The sequence below is a fragment of the Stegastes partitus genome, unplaced genomic scaffold (genome assembly GCF_000690725.1).
Source record: "Stegastes partitus isolate 25-593 unplaced genomic scaffold, Stegastes_partitus-1.0.2 Scaffold309, whole genome shotgun sequence".
Taxonomy (NCBI): domain Eukaryota; kingdom Metazoa; phylum Chordata; class Actinopteri; family Pomacentridae; genus Stegastes; species Stegastes partitus.
The window spans coordinates 541,382-560,953 of NW_007578040.1; the positions used below are offsets into that span (position 1 = coordinate 541,382).

Below are 19,572 nucleotides of genomic sequence, written 5' to 3' on the forward strand. Positions count from 1 at the left end.
AGCAAGTTTTTGTTTTCCAGCTTCTTTTGGAAAAAAACTTTGCAAGTGTCCACGGTTAGGACAAAGTGTGTGTCGATCTCACAAAAGGTTGCCGCTGAAAGTTGTTTGCTAACTCAGTAAGTGTGCAGAAGGCTTTACACTGCAGCGCCGTGAACACTGAATTTAAACAGGATGGATAAGTGCTGGTGTGAAACATGAGTGAAGGAAGACGCCGCCGACGTGATGCACTCACACATTCAATCATGTTCCCTTCAGTTTAGGTGTCATCAGGCTGCAGTTCTGTCGGAGCTGTGAGCAGAGCGACTGTTTTGTTTTGTGTGCAGATCTTTGTCACATCGTTTCCATCACAGAGCAGCTGAATAATAGAAATTCTAGGGATGACACCTCACTATATATACAAATATATATGCATCCTCTCAAATTCTTGCTTTTGAATAAACTCACATCACACAGTGGTTCTTTTATTTGTCATTTATTTATTTGTTTTATCGTTTTTTTTCTGTACTAGATTATTGCAATCTGGTTAATTCACATTTAAAAAGCAGTCATTGACCAGACGCACTGAAATCGATGATATTCATTTTTACAATAACCATTATAGGCCCCATAGAGACTGGAAAACCCAATCCAAAAAAAAAAAGAAACATCTGTATGGTTTTCTGCACTTTATTTTGTTTTGATGTCTTTTTTTTCATAGTAATTACAAAAAGGAAAAATATATATAACAATAATCATAAAAAGGATAGTTGGGGGGGAGGGGAGGGGGGGGAGGGTTCAGGAATATTACGACTGGCAAACAAACAATCACAACACAGCACAAGTACCTACTTACTGCAAGAAATGAAAGGTACAAAAATGAAAACAAAGAAAATAAGCGCATATGGAATAAAGAAATATCAAAGAAATTGGCACCTATGAAGTTGAATACAATAAGCAACTGAGGGGACAAGAAAGTGAAGCCTTTTTTCTACAATCTATTAAAAAAAATCCCAAAACAAAGGGTGTTTTCTTGCTTTTTTTCTTTTCTATTTGTTAAAAAAAATAAAATGCATGACCTGGGGAGTGATTGGTGGGAGGAGAGGAAAGGAGAAGGGGAGGAGGAAGAAGCTGGTGGGGTGGGTGGGGGGGGGGGTTTGGCAGGGACAATAAAAAATACTGCACGTACAATACCTTTGTTCACCCATCTCTTTCCTTCATCTTGCTCTTACCGTTTTCTTCACCCACTTTTTCCTTTCTTTATTTAATAGCATATCCCATTAATATTCCTTTCCCCCGCTGCTCCTAATAGCCGCGCCCAGTGGCGCGATCGTTAGAGTTTTACATGTGAGTAGCAAATGACACTTTGATTGGCTGTGATGTGGAGATGGGGGTCCCCCGCCGGCTCCGGGTCGGGGGCCCCGGCTGAGCTGAGAGATCCTGCCGGGCCTCGGTCTCACTGCGCGTGCTGACTCAGTGTGTGGTTCTGGAGGGAGAGAGGGAGAGGCAGAGATAGGGAGAAAAAGTGAGAACACATGATGAGAGAAATAATGGGCTACATGAGCATAGTGCTTTCCACTTGCCCCCCCACCCAATAATAGAACAGAAAGAACAGAAACACAACTGCCTCCCACAGTATAGACAGCAAGGCCTCCTTGCTTTATACATCGTCTGACGAAAGAAGGAGAGAATAGGAGGGAAATATTAAGCAAGTACAACGCACTATATGTACAGTAAATGTTTGATTGCTATTATATTATAACTCACACGCAGACTTTCAAGGAGATTTGTCATCATTTTGCATTTCAACACACAAACATCATCACCACTGGAGGCTGCTTTGACACATTTTGTCATACAGTCAAACAAACAGAACCAACAATCCCGAAAAATACCGCCGAGCCGAACCTGGTTTTGTCCAGAACCAAACAATTCAGATCACATTGTATTTGTTCTGTTCCTGTTTTAAAATCTTATCTGTGGGAACCCGGCGCCTCGATTTGTTTATTCAGATCTGTGAAACCCTCGTGTCTTTTGATATTATGATTAATATTTTACAGAAAGCGTCTCCATACCTCCGAGACGCCTACACTCACATCTCTCCAAAGGCGTCGGCGCGCTACACATCAATACATAATCACAATGCATAAAAAAAAAAAAAAAAAAACACCTTTTTTTTTTTCAAAAATTAAAATTCACAACAGCAGTGAGAGCACAAAGGGAGACTGATGCAGTGATCTCTAGGTAAAAACTGGAGTGGATGAACTGCGATTCACAGACAGCTTTGTATGCGAAATGAAGACGGCACACACACACACACTGAACACACTCTTAATAAGAGGTTAAACTTTCTTCACAAAGTAAATACAGGTAATGTGAAGCTTCTTCTCATGTGTTTGGAGCACAAAAATAAGCCTCATAATCACGTCCACACCGGTCCTCTGTGGCCGCTTCATATCAGCTACAACTGAACTCATGATAATCTGGATTTGCTGGTTTGGAACTTAGCTAGCATCACATCTAAAGCTGGGAGATACCGTCTGTGTGTGTGTGTGTGTGTGTAGAAGATGAGGAGATGATTGGAATGATTTCTCTGGGAATGTGTGTGTGCGTATCAGAGAAATTTCCACCAGGACGTCCTCCTCCTCCTCCTCCTCCTCCTCCTCTCTCCTCATTTTCCCCAGACAGTACAGCTTTCTCCCTGTGAAACATTCCCTACCTCTCTCTGTCTCCGTCTCTCTCTCTCTCTCTCACAATACACAAACTCCCTTAGAAATCTTTCCCCTATCATCCCTGTGTCTTCGCGCATACACACTCGCGCTCGCGGACGCACACAACACACACAATTCCCAGCGAGATTTTCCCAATCAACACCCCCTCCCCTCCTGCGTACCCCTCCCAACTCTTCACCACCACTAAAAGCAGCTTTCTCAGATTAATCGCGCTCTCACACAGATAGGCCCCACTACGGGAAAAAAAAAAAAAAAAAAGGACAAAAAAAGAACAGTGGATGGGAGACTGGAAAAAAAAAAAGAGGAGGGGATGAACAGAACAGAGAGGCGAGGAGGGGTGGATGGGGACAGAAATGTGACGGATTATACGTGGTTTGGGGTTGATAAATACTTATTTGTCATTCTATGGCCCTTATCTTGCTGTGCATGTTTTGTTGAGCCCTTTGGTGTGTGTGTGAGAGAAAATGTGTGTTTTAGAGTGTCTGTCACTCGGCTTTAGAGGCCAAGCTCGCCCGTCCAGGGGAAAGCAAAGGGTATTAATGCCCCACGCCGGAGAGGCCGCTGCACACGCATGTATGGAGCCACATGCAGGGTTTCAGAAAAAAAAAATGGGTGCACGAGTGAGCAAAACAGCGAAAAGGGACGGTGAAAAATAAGTGTCTGCTTCTGCATGTGTGTGTTTGTGTGGAGGCCTCTCCGGCAAGGAGGGAGATCTCATTGGGAGCCACTGACCCCATTATGATAGAAAACCCTCCTCTCTTTCTGTCTGCTGCCTCTCACTCCATCGCTTCCACTCGTCCTCTGCCTCTCCGCTGCCTGCTTTTCCTCCCGCTGCCAGAAGAGGTCAGGCTCATTCCTCTTTATGTTAAATCATAAAGACGAGAGCGGCGTCCAGAGCGTTTGTCCAGTTTCCTAGCGGAGCACCATCCATGTCTGGTTTTCGTCTTTCCTCACTTGCCTCGTACATGACCTCTAACACTAAGGTCATATATCAGGCTTGAGGAATTACAAATAAAGTAAATACGACACGGTGATCGAAGGACTGCAAGGAGGAAAAGGGAAGCAGGAAGGAGCTTGAGAGGGAAAAGAGGGGAGAATGTCTGTCTGTTTTCCCATCAGGTTTCTACGGGTCCAACTGCTGGTGTATTGATTTGTAGACGGAGGAAGGGATGGAGAGGAAGGACAGAGGAAGAGGAGGGAGGAAGGGAGGCCGCGGTCACTCCCTGGAGGAGCTCACAGCGCTGCAGAGGACTGCTGGAAATAGCCCAGAGGAGAGGAGAAGGAGAAACAGGGAGAAAGATGAGAGCGAGGGAGGTGGAAGGAAAATAATGGACGAGTGAATGACAGTCAGCCGCTCTCTGACACCTCCTGGTCGCCTCTCTTCATTTACGTAGTTGTTGGGGGCTCGCTATTGATTATGCAGCACTGCGATCGATCAGTGTGTGCGAGTGTGTGTGTGCCACAGTGTGACATCTGCTCTACAGCAGAGTAATTGATATATTCTACGGGGAAAAAAAAATGGGTGACAAAAGCAGGGAAGAGAGTGAAGGGGAGAGGAAAAGGGAGAAAGGAGCAGTGTTTTTAGATTTGGTGTGTAAATTCTCCACCTGCGAATGTTTCACACTAAAAACCTTCCAGCAAAGTGAAGAGACTATGTCCCCTAAACTGCTGGGAGCACTTTAATGTCTAACAGATGAAACAACTATGCAAGCAGGAAGACTTCCCGGCAAAGTGTCATAAAAACATATGCATCAAACTGAAGAAACTGGAAGTAAAAGCCAGGCTCAAGGCAAGAGAGGCCTCAACCACTCAACCACCACCTATGTGCGTTTATTATTTGTTTAACTGCTCATTCCTTGAATAGCTTTAATTAAGTTGAAATGAATACGAGCCCTGGTTCAGTATCTGCTGTTCTTTTCTGTAACAGAGGGTGTGTGTGCTGCAGAGAGAACAGCCTGTCTTCCAGGCCAGGCCAGACCAGACCAGTCAATACAGAGGCCTGTCATTGTTTTTCCTAAACTGCTTAGAGAGAGCGAGGCTAAAGCCTGCAGAGCCCCGGGCCCTGGGGAAATATGGCCCTGTCGCATTACCCACGCGCAACGCTGCCACACTGACACACACACACACACAGACGCACACACAGGAATAGATCCGCGGACTTGCACTCGCAGTTAAGAGCACATGCATGTACAGACACATGATGCCAAAAAAAAAAAGAAAAGTAGAATAGAATACTGGAATACACAACGCTTCACGCACACACATACACACAGTCTCGTGGGGAAAGGGAGAAGGGGACGACAGAGGAAACCAAGAGATAAAGATAAGAGAAAATCTAATCTGCCTTGTCCTGCTTCGCTCTGCTATCTACTGCACTGCACACACACAAAAATGTGCATTTGTGTTGTGGTGATGATGCTGTTGGCTGCTTTACAGGGATGAAGAAGCAGCCCCATCAGCTTTACTATGCATGGGATCACTGTCGCATATATATTATTGTTGTTTGCAGTCGGACCTGAACTGCAGTGGAGACAAAAACTCTTCTTTTGCTCTCAGATTAAAGCAAAACAAGAATGACCAACAATCAGATCGACACACATGGCAGTGACCTTGTTAGAGGTCCGGATTAGTATGACGGCAAATTAACTTTCTCTCATGTTTCCTTGAGCGCACAAACACTTTGCTTTTCTGCGGTGATGTAACACCAACACCTTGAAACGCATGTGCCAAGTCTCTAATAGACACAGGAAGAGGAAGCACTGCTGCTGGAACAATGCCGTGTGTCTGTGTGTGCTATCAGCGAGTGTCTGTCAGTGCGTGAATTTGTGTCAAATGTGTGTGTGTGGGGGTAACCTGGAGGCGATCCAAAAAGCTGTGTGTGTGTGCGCGCGCGCGTGTTTGTGTGTGTGAATGTGTGCCCCAACTCCATTGCTGTTTTTAACACCAAATGAAAAATCACCTAAGTCGCCTTGTGGTCTTCTTTGGGTTCAGTGTATTTATAGCTCGGCGTTGACACTCTTCCAACAGAGCACGTCTATGTCTGTGTGTCTGTGTGTGTGTGTCTGGGACTAGCAGATGGGCTGTCTTAGCCCTCTTCCTCTGCTCCCTGGCTTGTCTTTAGCCCCACCCGTCCAGGACAGGATGCTGCCTCGGGAGTAGATCAAAAATAAACGCACCCCCTGCCCTTAACATCCCGCCGACACGTATTCCCTGCTCCCCTCCTGCTCTTCAATTTCTGTCCCCATCTTTCTCTCGCTGTCCCCTATCCTCCGATTGTAAATAACAACACATGATCTGCAAATTACTTCCCTTCTCCCCTCTCCAGCCGAGTCACCATGACCCCCCACTTTTCTCCTCCGTCCCCACACCCAGGGTGACCTCCCTGGCCACATCCTGTTTGGAGCGCTCCCTCCCGCTCTTTCTCCCACGGGGACTTCCCCTCTCCTGTTGCTACCGGCCCGTCCAGCCAGGTTTGGACCAGTAAACACCGCCCCAAAAATACACTCGCAGCATGAAGGGAACACACAGATACGCGCGCGCAACGTCAAAAGGCGAGCACGCGTGGATCGACACCAGATTCGCAGCGAAGGTGAGGGCTCCCTGCTGGAAGCTGTTACACAAAATAGGAAGTGACCTCACCTCCTGCAGAATAAACTGATCATTCCCGAGCACCACATGACACATTTGAGTCACACCATTATAGAGAAAAATGTGTGCAGGTTCAAGTGAATGATCACACACATACACACACACACACAAACACACACAGTACTTTCAGTGCTGAGGAATGTGAAGCTGAGCGCCAGATGAGGACCGCAGAGCGTTCAGACATGGGTGACAAGATGCACAAACATACATTGTGCAGCCTTTAAAAAAAACACATACATCAAAATGCAACCAAAATGCTAAATATATGACAGGCAAGTCACACACCCTCACAACTGAAAAGTGCAAATAGGTTACAGACGGACAAATAAATGCACAGACATGATTCATCCAACACACACATGTGCTCGCAATTCAGCAGAGCGTGCTGGCTTTCCGTGTCACTGTCATATTACTGCACACGCCCAATCCCCATGAGTCCCCAAGGGGCCGGCTTTTTTTATTTTTTTATTTTTTCGGATTATCATGCGCTCCAAAGTGGCAGAAAGGCGAAAAGAAAATCAGAGATTGGAATGGAGTCGTAGTCGTAGATGTGGATGTATGCATGAGGCTGAACAGCCCCGAGATCAACAACATAGTTGGGCTGAGAATGAATGGACAGATGGATGCGCGGTACAGTGGTGGGAGAGAGGAATGGAGGTATTTCCAAATAGATACTGGGTGATCTAAGAGGACTCGTTTATTGGAGAGTATTGAGGAGCAGAAAGAGGAAGTGTGAGAGCACTTGATCTGTCGGTTTAGTGTAAATATTTGCCTGTTTTCTTCGTTTTAAATGGCAGCAAACTGAATACATTTGCATTTTGGAATAAACATCTTAATCTGTCAGCTTGGGTTTATGGAGAGCTTTCATTGTTTCCAAACATATTACAGAACAAACAGTTGGTTAACTGAGACTGTAATTGACCACAAACAATAAAGGTGGAAACTACTGACTGGTGTAATGCAAGCCTGCAGCAAAAATAGTGTTGCACTGTTGATAGATGTTACAATTATTTGGCTTATAAACAATTAATGTAAAATATTTAACAATAGCTTTAGTTAGACTTTTTATGAACACAGTGCTGTCAAAGTGCTTCAGTCTGTTTTTATCTGAGTTGCTTCTTATGACATGCTTTAAACAAAACAGAGCCCAAGAACAAAGCTCTCATAGACAATCTTGCCACATGACAACCATCTTGGTTACGCCCCTGGACATTTATTTTGAGCAAACGAGACCAGAATCCTACATAAAGAAAATGAGAGAGAGCCATAGCTGCATTTTCAACGGAACGTAAAAACTGGATGTACAGAATCACGTCATATCTGATTAAAAATGTTTAAAAAGTTTGGTGACGTCGTCCAAAATTGGCCGTAAAAATGTCTTTCTTCAAAGGTTATACTATTACCATGTATGTACACAGTTTTTAATGCCATGCAGTTTAAAAGCAGATGCTTGGCATTTTGTGGGGAGGGGCAGGATACAGTTCACACAACAGCAATATTCAGCATTATGGAATCCTCCCATAGATTTCTATTCTTTAGGTGCTAAGTCAAGAATACATATTACCTATCACATGTGTGCAAAAAGAGTGAAAAAATCTAACGAAAGATGGGAAACGCTGGATAAAAACAAACTGTAACGCATCCACAGACTGTAGAGCCAAACAAATGAATGAATGAAGATGCAATGTGTTTGCGAGCGCTGTGCCCGTATCTGTAAGAGTGCATTTTGGCAGGGCTGATAGAACACTACGTCATGCAGAGCCTGTCCTGTTCTATGACACATTGCCTCTGTTTACCTGTCACACGCTCACACACACACAAACCAAATGACAGGAACACGGTCCAAGCTGTTAGAAACCCTCCAGGTGTTGGCTCAAATAGTGTAATTCCTTTGTATCTGTCCCTAACTCTGTTTATCTTTCTCCCTCTTCAACTCACTGGGTTTTTGTCTCTGCACATCCGCCTATTTGTTCCCTTTCTTTACATAGAAGCAACAAGTAACTACTTTTGACTCCTTTTTTTCCCTCTCCTGTCTCCTCCCTCACTGAGTCCCACTGTGTACGTCTTTTTACCGCGTTCTGGTTTTAAGTTCCTCAAAGCACAAATGACAAACACGCACAGGTGTGCGCACACATGAAAACATAGAATTTACAGATGATTAACTGATCCCACATTGAGATTTTCTTTCCTCTATTTAAATGCAACATGAACAGAATGTGCCTTGCATTCACAGTGTGACGCGACGGAGACTGCAAAAATTCCAGCAGTGTTAACAGCCACGGACACAATTTGTATGCAATTTTTCCTCAGGTGGTCAGAGAGGGAGGAAAGTCTGCCAAGTCTAAGGGCAGTTAGTTGCAATGACAGCAGCATCTTTTACACTTTCTTCTGACACAGTGTTGTTGGTACTGTTTGTTGTTTTAGCCGTCACCTCGATTTTTTGCACAGCATTCTATATAATAACACACAAAGTGAAGTCATAAGTGCTATAGTTTTCAAGATACAGTATTGGGTCGAAATTTGGACTTTTATGCAATCAAAAGGAAAGGTTTGTCTCGAAGCTACCGGTTATACCTCAACACTATCTGCACATTAGAAAACATTCATCTTGGTTTTGACAGAGCATGCTCTGTTTGACACATCTGCAGAAATCCTTGTCTTGGAAGTGGACAAAATGCATGAACACAGAGACATCACAGTAAGAGGCAGCAAACATTGATCTTTGCATCTGAAGTCACATGTAGCAGCTTGTAAAAATTGTCATTGCTTGATATTTCTATGCAACTGTCTGATATTTTTAAACTCAGGAAGAAGAGATGCTTTGAAACTGCTAACAAAAATCTGTTTGAATGCATATAGAGGATCAAAACAAGAGCTGGGCCCCACTTTGTTGTTTTATGTGATGTTTTAGCGTTGATTTTGTAATACATTAAATTACCAAAAGTCACGAGACATGTCTTGTTTCATCACTGACAGGTTAGGACCAGGAAATGTAACACTTATCATATAATAGGGTTTTTTTTTCACAACTCTATTACATAAATATCCTTCGAGCTATTTGTAATAAAGCCTATCATCTGTCATTACATATCTTCAAAACAGTAGCAAATCAGCACTTTATGCATTTGTTTTCCAAGCTATCTTATCAGAGTATGTAAGATTTTGTTAATTTCATCTCTGAAGCAGATACTCTTCCAAAAACCAGTGTAATTAGAGTACTTGTGGAACTAGAGGAAGCTGTAGCAGCGGTACTAGCGGTATCGGCAAATCGGTATTGGTTGGCTTGCAGTCTTTCTGTCTGCTCTCTCTTTTGTTTTGAATCTCTTTTTGTTTCTGTCTGTCTTCTCCCTGCAGAAAAAAAAAAAAACAAAAAAAAAAAACCTTCAAGTCTGGGGATTCGGGGAGGTACGAATGTGTGTGTGTGGTTGCGGTTGTGCATGTGTGTGTGTGTCCCAAGTCCCCATTCTAATAACACAGAATCTCCCAGTGAGCAGTGGGGCAGCTGAGTACGCTCCCCTGGAACGCCACGGGGATCTACGGATCAAATTCATACACACATCTACACACACACACACGCACACACACAGAGCCAAGGGATGCATGGATCAGAGAGTACACACTATGACTTGACACAACACTCACAACTGAGAGCAATACCCAGACCCTGCCAAACAGACACACACACACACACACACATATAAACCCTATTGCCAGTTCAACCACATCCACACCTTTCCATAATTCAGTTAGAGGGAGACAGTGAGGCACTTAGATTCAGACAAAGACAAAGATAACATTATTCACAGACAGACTACTAAACACAGCTCGTTTCGCACACACATTCTGCCCTGATACCAACAGCAGGCAGCGAACATGTCTGCCACGCTGCTCTTGCTTTGCAAAAGCCACTAAAATAAAGCTTTTGGTTGAGTTTCTTGCTTTGAAGGCACAGATTTAAATGGGGTTTTTTTTCCCACTTTCAGGTATAAACAGGATGCAGTAACGGCGACGGAGGTTGGCTGATCACTTTAAGCTAAACTGGCAACATACAAATTAATAACTTTACTGATAAAGTATTGCAGATGTTGGAAAGTAGTTCAACTTAAAATGAAAATTCAGCACATATTTCTCCAACGGTAGATGTCTCCATGCTTCCTTATACATCTGTTTATTTCCCAGTTTTCTATCATTAATCCAACCTCTCATCCTGTCATGCGTCCATCACTGTATGAGCACACTACATGTTCTTTTAATTGTGTCTACAAGGGAACAGACTCCTACTCGTCTTGTGTGTGTGTGCATACGCAACTCTCAAATATTCAACACCAGCGAGACAGGCGGGTGGGGGGGAAGGAGGGAAGATCCTGTGGAGGAAACACACACACACACACACACACGAACACACACGCACACAAACAAAAGGATCCCCCCCAACATCCATCCATTTATTCATCTGACCACCAATCCACCCATCTAGCAGTGTTTAAATATTTACTAGAGCTAAAGGAAATGGTGTAGCACAACAGACGCAGAGGCACAAAAAAGGAGTTGATTGGGGAGGAGTGCGAGAGTGATGGATGAAGCGAAAGCGATGGAAGGAAGCATCGAGGGCAGAAGCTGCAGTATAGCACCCCCTGGAGGCTTAAGAGGAATGTGGAGATCAGGAATGGGAGACAAGTCGGGACGGATGTAGAGCTGGATTACTATTTCGAACTAGAGATACCTCCACAAGAGGGAAACCCAGCCTTCGAAAAACACAAAACTACTGTACATACTTTACATATTTAGATAGCGATCAAATCCTGGGAATTATGCAGTCTAGTAACTACACTAAAACACTGAGAAAAGTGTGTTTGAAAGTGGTTTGTGAATGCAAAAAGGATGTTTGTTGGTGGTGGGGAAACATTATTTACACTACAGAAACAGTTTCTGCCGCCGTGCTAATTGCTAATGAAAAAAAGAGCAAAGGAAGAATGAAAGAAAAAGAGGGAAAGACAGAACAAAACTAAAACTGAGAGAATGAGAAAGTCGTCTGTGAAGTCTGGGAGTAAAGGCAGAGAGAGATCCAGAAGGACCTCACTGATCAGGGCCACAGCATTTTTTATTTACACACTCGCACACACACATGCAGACACACACCAAAACATCTCTTATTTACCAGCTTACGTCTGCACTATTTATGGGGCACTGGGGAGAGGCACAGAAGAGAGGAAGAGAGGAGAGGGGCTAAAATATGCATAGGGGCTGGTTCTTCTGGGACGGACCGGTGGGGGGGGGGGGGGTCAGGGAGGGAGGGAGGGGAGGCAAGGAAGAGAGAAAGTGAAAACTGAGATAGAACGACGTGAAGGCAGAGTGATTGAGAGGGTGCTGGAGAGAAAGTGAGAACTTTGTATGCAACGGGAGGGACGGAGATGGAAAGAGGAGCTGAAGGAGTGCAGTCAGAAGGGAAAGAGGATGATGCAGCGGCGTGTCCATGCTGCAATTACCCTTGGGTGGATGGGTGGGTGAGAGAGAGGGAAACAGAGAGTGAGCTGGACATCATATGGCCCCTCTGAGGGGTTGAAAGAGGCCAAAGCCTTTTCTAGCTGGCCAACCAGCCTTCTTCATCCATCCGCACCTCATTAAAACACGCACACACTCACACAAATTACCCTATTCCACTTTCCTCTGGCAGATGCATGCACACACACACACGCAAGGACTCGCACACATGCGATAACAGCTAGCAGTGGCATTAACCTCCATGGTTGTAGCTCTCCATCTCCCCCAGTCAGCCTTTCTGTCTAGCCCACTTAGAGAGCCCTCCCATGGGGCGATGGAGCTGTGGCAGGTCAGCCTCGGCCTGCAAGTTTTCACACACACACGCACAACATGCACACACTTGGGCCGGGACCAAAGAGTAACAAGATGGATATAGCCACGGTGCAGCAGCCAAAGAGGAAGAAGTACAAGGAGCTGAGGGAGGGAAGAAGTTGAACTGAGCTCAACTTAGCTGGAATGAAAACAACAGAATAAAACTCAACTGAAATGACCAAATTTAGCCGAGGTGATGAGAGCAGTCTGTTGTTGAGTCAAGGCTAACTACATATAAACAGTAACATAGCAATAAAAAAAATTCTATCTCACTTCAAGTTGACTAATATTGGCTATAAATGAGAAAAAACGTCATTTCAATCACTTTTTTGTCATGAAGTATGCCTCTGACTTCTGTTTTATGGTTGGTGGAATATCGGAATAGTAAAAAACATGAACATTTTTTAACCAAATTTGCAGAGTTGTACCATTGAAGACCATCTGCACATATCAATGAACCTACAAAATCTCAGCACTCTAGCTACATTATTTCTCAAGTTATAGCACTTCAAACATTGCTCCACAGATTGGCGTGAAGAAAACATGACATGAAAACATGAAACATGAAAAATCAACATGACTTCAATTTGTTTAAGAATTTTTAACTATAAAACTAACTTAGCTGTGAACACCTACACAACTGAATCAATTTTCACCACTTCAAGTCATTCAGTGAACTGATGTGTAATGACCCTCATATTGACAGCAGGTGATTTATTTTTTCATGTGCCGAGAAATAAAAGAAATAAAAAATAACATGGCTTTTACAAAGCTGATTACAGCATATACTTTTAGTCGTCCTTCGCCTCCGCTCAACGCTTATAGCTGAGACTGTACTTCACGCTGTGTTAATGTTAAGAAATGCAAAGGCAGGCCACTCATTTAAGCACACACTGTGAGCCTACTTCCTCTGAATCCGAACCTAACAGCTGATTAATTCAATTCCTTATTCTATGAAGATGTTGTGACCCGGTCAGATGGCAGGAGAGAAGTCATCGGGGATGGAGTGTGTGTGTGGCGGACTGGTGAATGAGATGAGGGTGTGTGTGTGTGTGTGTGTGTGTGTGTGTGTGCGCAGAGGACTGTGGAGGTTAGCAGGAGTGTGTGAGGTGTGAGTGCTGCCTGTGTGTGGACATTAACCGACAGGGTCCAGCAGTCACCCTGCTGTTAAATGGACTGGCCAGCCATATGCCCACCACCTCTGGCCCTATATCATTGCCACTTTATGTGAGTGTGTTTGTGTGTGTTGGCTTTGCTCTGGCCTTCTTTGATTCTACTATTTTTTATTTTTTATATACAGTATTTCTCCTTTTTGTTTTTTCACTTTGACTACATCTCCACCTGCGCACCAGCTGCTTTTATGCAGGGGAACATGTTAAGTTTTACACTGTAGTTGACAAAATTGAGACAAAGGAGGGGAAAAAAAAGAGTAAAAGGAGAGATTGTGTTACTACGATTATCTTTCCATTCATTACTTATCTGAATAAGTGAGCTTGTTGTCAGTGCTCAGACAAAAAGACCGCTCCCATTAAATCCTTCCAGGGATTTTTTTTTTTTTTAAAAGCTACCTCATCATGTGCTTTTCACCTCTAAAAAAACAGCACCAGTAATATTCCAGCACGCTAACCTGAATTTCTGGAAAATCTTATGAGCTACTCCACAAAAATGGACACAATGTATTTATAGATTGTGTTCAACCTGGTGTGTGCAGGTTCAACACAAACAACATCGCACACACCATAGTGATGCTTCTGTAGACTAAAAAAAGATAACAATACATGTTTATCTATTTTCTATTTGTGTCTTTAAAAAAAAACACGCACATCCCCCCCAGATCATTTTTTAGATCATAGTTGGAGACGCTGTGCTAATGAGACATCACTTTGTCATGGCTTGTGGGGTTGCATCTGTCCTGTTTGACAGCGTCAATAAGTTATCATTCAGACAGAGCTATAGACTAGAAGCATTAAACACCATTTTCACCCATGAAAACTGATCAGAAGCAGAGACGTATCATTTTTAACAGCTTGTGCATTTTACATTTGTTATGTTCGATAAAAATAATCTGCAAGCTTTCATGCTAAGTTTCACAACAGCTTTCACAGTCTTTAAACCTATGAGGCCAGGCCTATTTTCACTACCATTACTTTTAAACTCTTACCTTAGTCATTACAATACACTTATTTTATTAGCCTTGATATTAAAGGGAAAACAATCATATTAAATTGTTTTTGCATGTACCACAAAATTAAATGCTTGCAGTAGAGATATCGTTTCAGGATTTGGTTGGGGAGATCGGAAGCCAAGGACACGGACTCAAAAGTTAGAAAAAAGATGCCATTATTTTTTTTTTATGTAAGTGTTCACATAAATCAGGCAAATACTAAATATAATCACAGAGATCCATTATTATCTATGCAACGATTGCATTGCAACAATCTTAAACATGCATTTCATTATAGTTCATGACATTTTTATTGTTTATGAGTCGCTCAGATGAGAGCAGGGAGTGCGAGGATGGATACAGAGCTGGATGCAGACTCTAACTATGATTAAAATTAATGTAATTTCAAAATATTTATTTGTCACTGACACTTTGTTACACAGATAAGCAGCTGGAATTGTTGGAAAGGTCAAATCTTGCAGTTTCACTAGACATGTGCGACACCTTGCTGCAATAAATACTTCACGCACAATATAACCAAGAAGTGGAGAATGTAAATACAAAGGGCATCTGTTGGGCTCTAAGGGTTAACGTACCTCTACGGTCAACACAGTAAGTGACATAAATCACAGATTTCACCTTTAACAGGACTGATGCTTGACCTGAAGATTGTGCAGATCACTGGTCTGCTGCCAAAGGGTTACAAGAGATGGAAGACAACAGGAAGGTTTACATCACACAGGCCCGGCCACAGCTGGCCCAGGACCTACTCTTGGGTGACTTATATGCACTCATGTCTTTCGTACGCTCGCACATGCACACACGCACACACCTCATGTGTCTGGACCCTAATGACATGAAGCGTGCCAGAACCCTGCCCAGACCTCATGAGGAGAGGCGGGAAGACAGGGACAGATAAATGGCAAGAGGGCGAAGGGAGAAAAACAATAAATATAGGGATTCTATGGAGGAGGCGTAGCTGGGAGAGTCGAGAGGAGTTACTGATTAAAGTTACTGTATGTTGAGGGATGAATGTAAGCATTAATTATTACAAGATATGTAATAATTAAAAGACGAACGGGGGAGTGTTTATCCTTGTTCATCTTGTTTAGTAGATCTAGGTAGCATGTAAGTACCCGCGCACACTGTTTCCCTAATTTACCTGTAAAAGCACACAGACAGAAATGACGACAACACAGATATAGAATCAAGGCGTCCTACCTGTAGTTCTGTCTGAAAAAAGAACTTCTGCGGACACTGGGAACAGTCGTAGATCTTGTCTTCCTGACCATGCACGGCAAAAATGTGCTGCTGGAGCTTGTTGGCTTGCACAAACACTGGGAGAAGGACAAACACAGAACACAGTGTTTATTTGATGAAGTCAGCCACCCAATGCCTGCTGCAGCTGAAGGCCAGCTGAACTGTGCAGACCAAAAAACTGTGTCCGTAAGGGGAACGAGACGAACCTGCATTGCTGTAGATGGGTCTGTAGCAGGTTCCAAAATCGTGGTAATATAATTTTCAGCTTCAGTTTTAAACTGAGCTGCCTGTCAATGTATTTGCCAGATGGCCTACAATGTCAGTGCACATTTTGAGTGGTTAAATCCAAGCTTTGCAGAAAACTCATTCCATATCTTGTCAGTGGAAAATAACTGACAGTTCAGGGAAAGGTTTGACACTGAGGCGCATGCAGATTTGTATTGCCAAACCTCTTTACAAGCAGAAAATTCCAATAAACACAGCAGGATTAGAACTCTACTATTATACACTGTATTTGCAGAAAATGAACCAAATTGCAACCGAGTGTTCGGCACAAACACACACAAAGCAAATGAGGGCTGACTGGAAAAGGAGGGAGTATATACGGGATGAAATAAAGCGACAGAAGGGAGCAGGAGAAAGAAAGAGAGAAAACAGGAAGAGCTATCCTCAGCAGACCATGTGATATTTATCAATAAATTATCTCTTCTTTTTTTAACTTCCGCTCCAGTGTTGTCTCACACTTTTTTTTTTTCTTTCTTTCTCTCCCCTTTGTTTCAGTAAACTTTTGGTTTTCACTGTGAGTGTGTATGTGTTGAATTATTAAGCCTCCCCATAGGAGTGGTGCCCATCTTACTAATTCATAAGCCACCAAGGAATAGAGTTAAAGTTTAAAGCGTTGCTGTGTACCTGGGGGGTAGGCACACAACACAAGACAAACTCAACAACTGAAAGGGGGGAAAAGAGAGTGATGGAGTGACACAGAGAGAGAGAGAGAGAGAGAGAGAGAGAGAGAGAGAGAGAGAGAGAGAGCACATACGTATGGGAATAGAGAGTCAGAGATGGAATGGGAAAAGGAGAAAGCGAAGGTGCTGACTTAGTTTCTGCTAAAATAGGTGCTGAATGCAACTCTGAACACTACAGACCTAATTTGGTCATCCAGCATTTTGCTTCTGCCCTCCAGTGGATTGCATAGGTTTAAGGTACTTCATATTTGACCAGTGCGGAGGTATTATTGTGTTTACTTTTGCACACACAGAGTTTTGGCAATACTTCTTTAGCACTGGCACCATGCTGCACTATTGCTCCCACAGTTAGAAATGTTAAAACAATGAATATTCCTGATGCGATTTTACTGCCTACCCAAAACCTGAAACCCCCACAGCTATTACCAATTCAATTCTGAACACTCTATTTGTCCCCAAGGGGCAATATGCAGGGTCATGTACAGTAGTACAATTACGTAGTATAAGAAATTTAAAATATACTGAATATATCAAGATGTTGGTAATCCGGAGAGAGCCATTTCTGGGCCACAACAGGTACAGGGGATGATATGGAGGATTTAAGGGGCAGATCTTGCTTCAAGCAGCAATACTAACCTCACTTTGCATTTTTACAATGATAAGCTGTGACCACATTGGTGCCTACTGTGTAGAGAACATGTTACATTTTTATCAGACTGTGGTTTTAATTGAGAAAGTTTAAACCTGGTTGCCATGGAAAACACTTTCATCTTCATATTTAATATACCAGGTGAAAGATTAGAAAATATATTTAAAACAAAGCAAATTAAATCAATAAATTCTTTTAATTTTGCCATATTATATAATATATACAGCACTACAGTTCCTGAGAATTGGTCCCGAATCCATTTTGAGGCATAACAACAGCCCAAACATATAGCCAGTCATAAAGAACTATTTTTAGTGACCAGAAAACATAATCAATTAATCTGGGATTACATGAAGATGTTTCCACCAAGGGGATCAATAAAGTTCTATTCTATTCTATTCTTCTAGAATTAACTGAGACAACCTAATACCATAGATGAACTGCGACAAGTTCACCAAGACAGATAGAAAAGTTGCACAAGTATACCTGGGAGAACTAGTGGCCACACCATAAATACAGTTGTGTTCAAATAATAGCAGTCCAACATGAGTAACCAGATCAGCCACTGTTTTTGGTAGAAATTATATTATCACATGGCAAATAATTTACCAGGAGGTGAAGAGAAACCAACAGACCCAACATTGATGATATGCATGCTCCTGAGTCTGTGTAATTGAAAAATTAATTGAAAGGGGTGTGTTCAAAATAATAGCAGTGTGGAGTTCAATCAGTGAGGTCATTCATTATGTGGAGAAACAGGTGTCATTCAGGTGGTCCTGGTTTAAGGATGAATCCAGCACATGTTGTTCATGCAATTCTCTCTGAAAACCTGAGGAAGATGGGTCGTTCCAGACACTGTTCAGAAGAACAGTGTGTTTTAATTAAAATGTTGATTGGAGAGGGGAAAACGTATAAAGACGTGCAGAAAAAGATAGGCTGCTCAGCTAAAATGATCTCCAGTGTTTCGAAATGGAAAGCAAAACCAGAGAGACGTGGAAGAAAATAGAAGACTACTATTCGAATGGATCAAACAATAGCCAGAACGGCAACGACTCAGCCAATGATCAGCTCCAGGGAGATCGAAGATGGTCTGAAGTTACCTGTGAGTACTGTGACAATTAGAAGACACTCATGTGAGGCTAATCTATCGGCAAGAAGCCCCCGCAAAGTCCCACTGTTAAAAAAAAGACGTGCTGAAGAGGATACAATTTGCCAAAGATATGTATCGACTGGCCTAAAGAGAAATGGAGAAACATTTTGTGGACTGATGACAGTAAGATCTTTAAGTTCTTTTTGGGTCCAAGTGCCGCAGACAGTTTGTCAGACGATCCCCAAACACTGAATTCAAACCACAGTACACTGTGAAGACAGTGAAGCATGGTAGTGCATCATGATATGGGGCTGTTTCTCTTTCTGTGGTGTCGGGCCTATTTATCACATACCAGGGATCATGGATCAATTTGCTTATATCAAAATACTTAAAGAGGTCATGCTGCCTTATGCTGAGGAGGAAATGCCTTTGAAATGGGTGTTTCAACAAGACAACGACCCCAAACACACCAGTCAGCGAGCAGCATCTTGGTTCCAGACCAACAAAATTAAGGTTATGGAGTGGCCAGTCCAATCCCCGGACCTTAATCCAATTGAAAACTTGTGGGGTGATGCTGTGTCTGAGGCAAAACCAAGAAATGCAGAGAAACTGTGGAAGGCTGTCAAATCATCCTGGGCTGGAATACCTGTTTACAGGTGCCAGAAGTTGGTCTCAGCAGTTCTCAAAAAAAGTGGTTATACAACTAAATATTAGTTTAGTGATTCACAGGAATGCTAAATCTTAACATTTTTTTTCAGTTTATTGAGTAAATATTTGTGTTTGTAATGAAAAATGCAGACACTGCTATTTTTTTGAACAGCCTAATATTATTTTTTCCTTAATTTTCTATAAATTAGTTAAAATATTGATAAATGTTTCTTCATGTTTTGATGTTAAATATAATGTGCAGTGTTCCAAATAAATGGAAATAAAAATATTATAAAGATTTTGAGCTTCACTCACGTTTCAAAAAACACTGCTGTTATTTTGAACACAACTGTAGATTCGATTTAGTTTTTTTCTGCATTTTGGCATGAAGTTACTCAATAAATAAGAGTTATTTATGCATATACACCAATCAGCCGCAACATTAAAACATCCTGCTTATTATTTTGTAAGGTTTCTTGTGCCAACAAAGCAGCACACTCATCGAGACATGGATAAGATCTCTGAAGGTGTCGTGTGGTATCAGGCACCAATCACGTTAAGTCCTGCAAGTTACGAGCTGAAGCCTC

At 42.6% G+C, this 19,572-nt stretch overlaps 1 protein-coding gene across 1 annotated transcript in view; it reads right to left on the minus strand.

The window, feature by feature from the left end:
* Window positions 1-1,326: 1,326 nt before the first annotated feature.
* Window positions 1,327-19,572, minus strand: part of LOC103358435 (zinc finger protein 423-like) — a 28,134-nt gene continuing 9,888 nt past the window's right edge. The window contains exons 3-4 of the mRNA XM_008283404.1: window positions 15,595-15,710; window positions 1,327-1,462 (exon numbers count right to left, since the gene is read on the minus strand). Of these exons, the coding sequence (XP_008281626.1) occupies window positions 1,433-1,462; window positions 15,595-15,710 (146 nt within the window). The 3' untranslated portion in view covers window positions 1,327-1,432. The remainder of the gene's footprint in view (window positions 1,463-15,594; window positions 15,711-19,572) is intronic.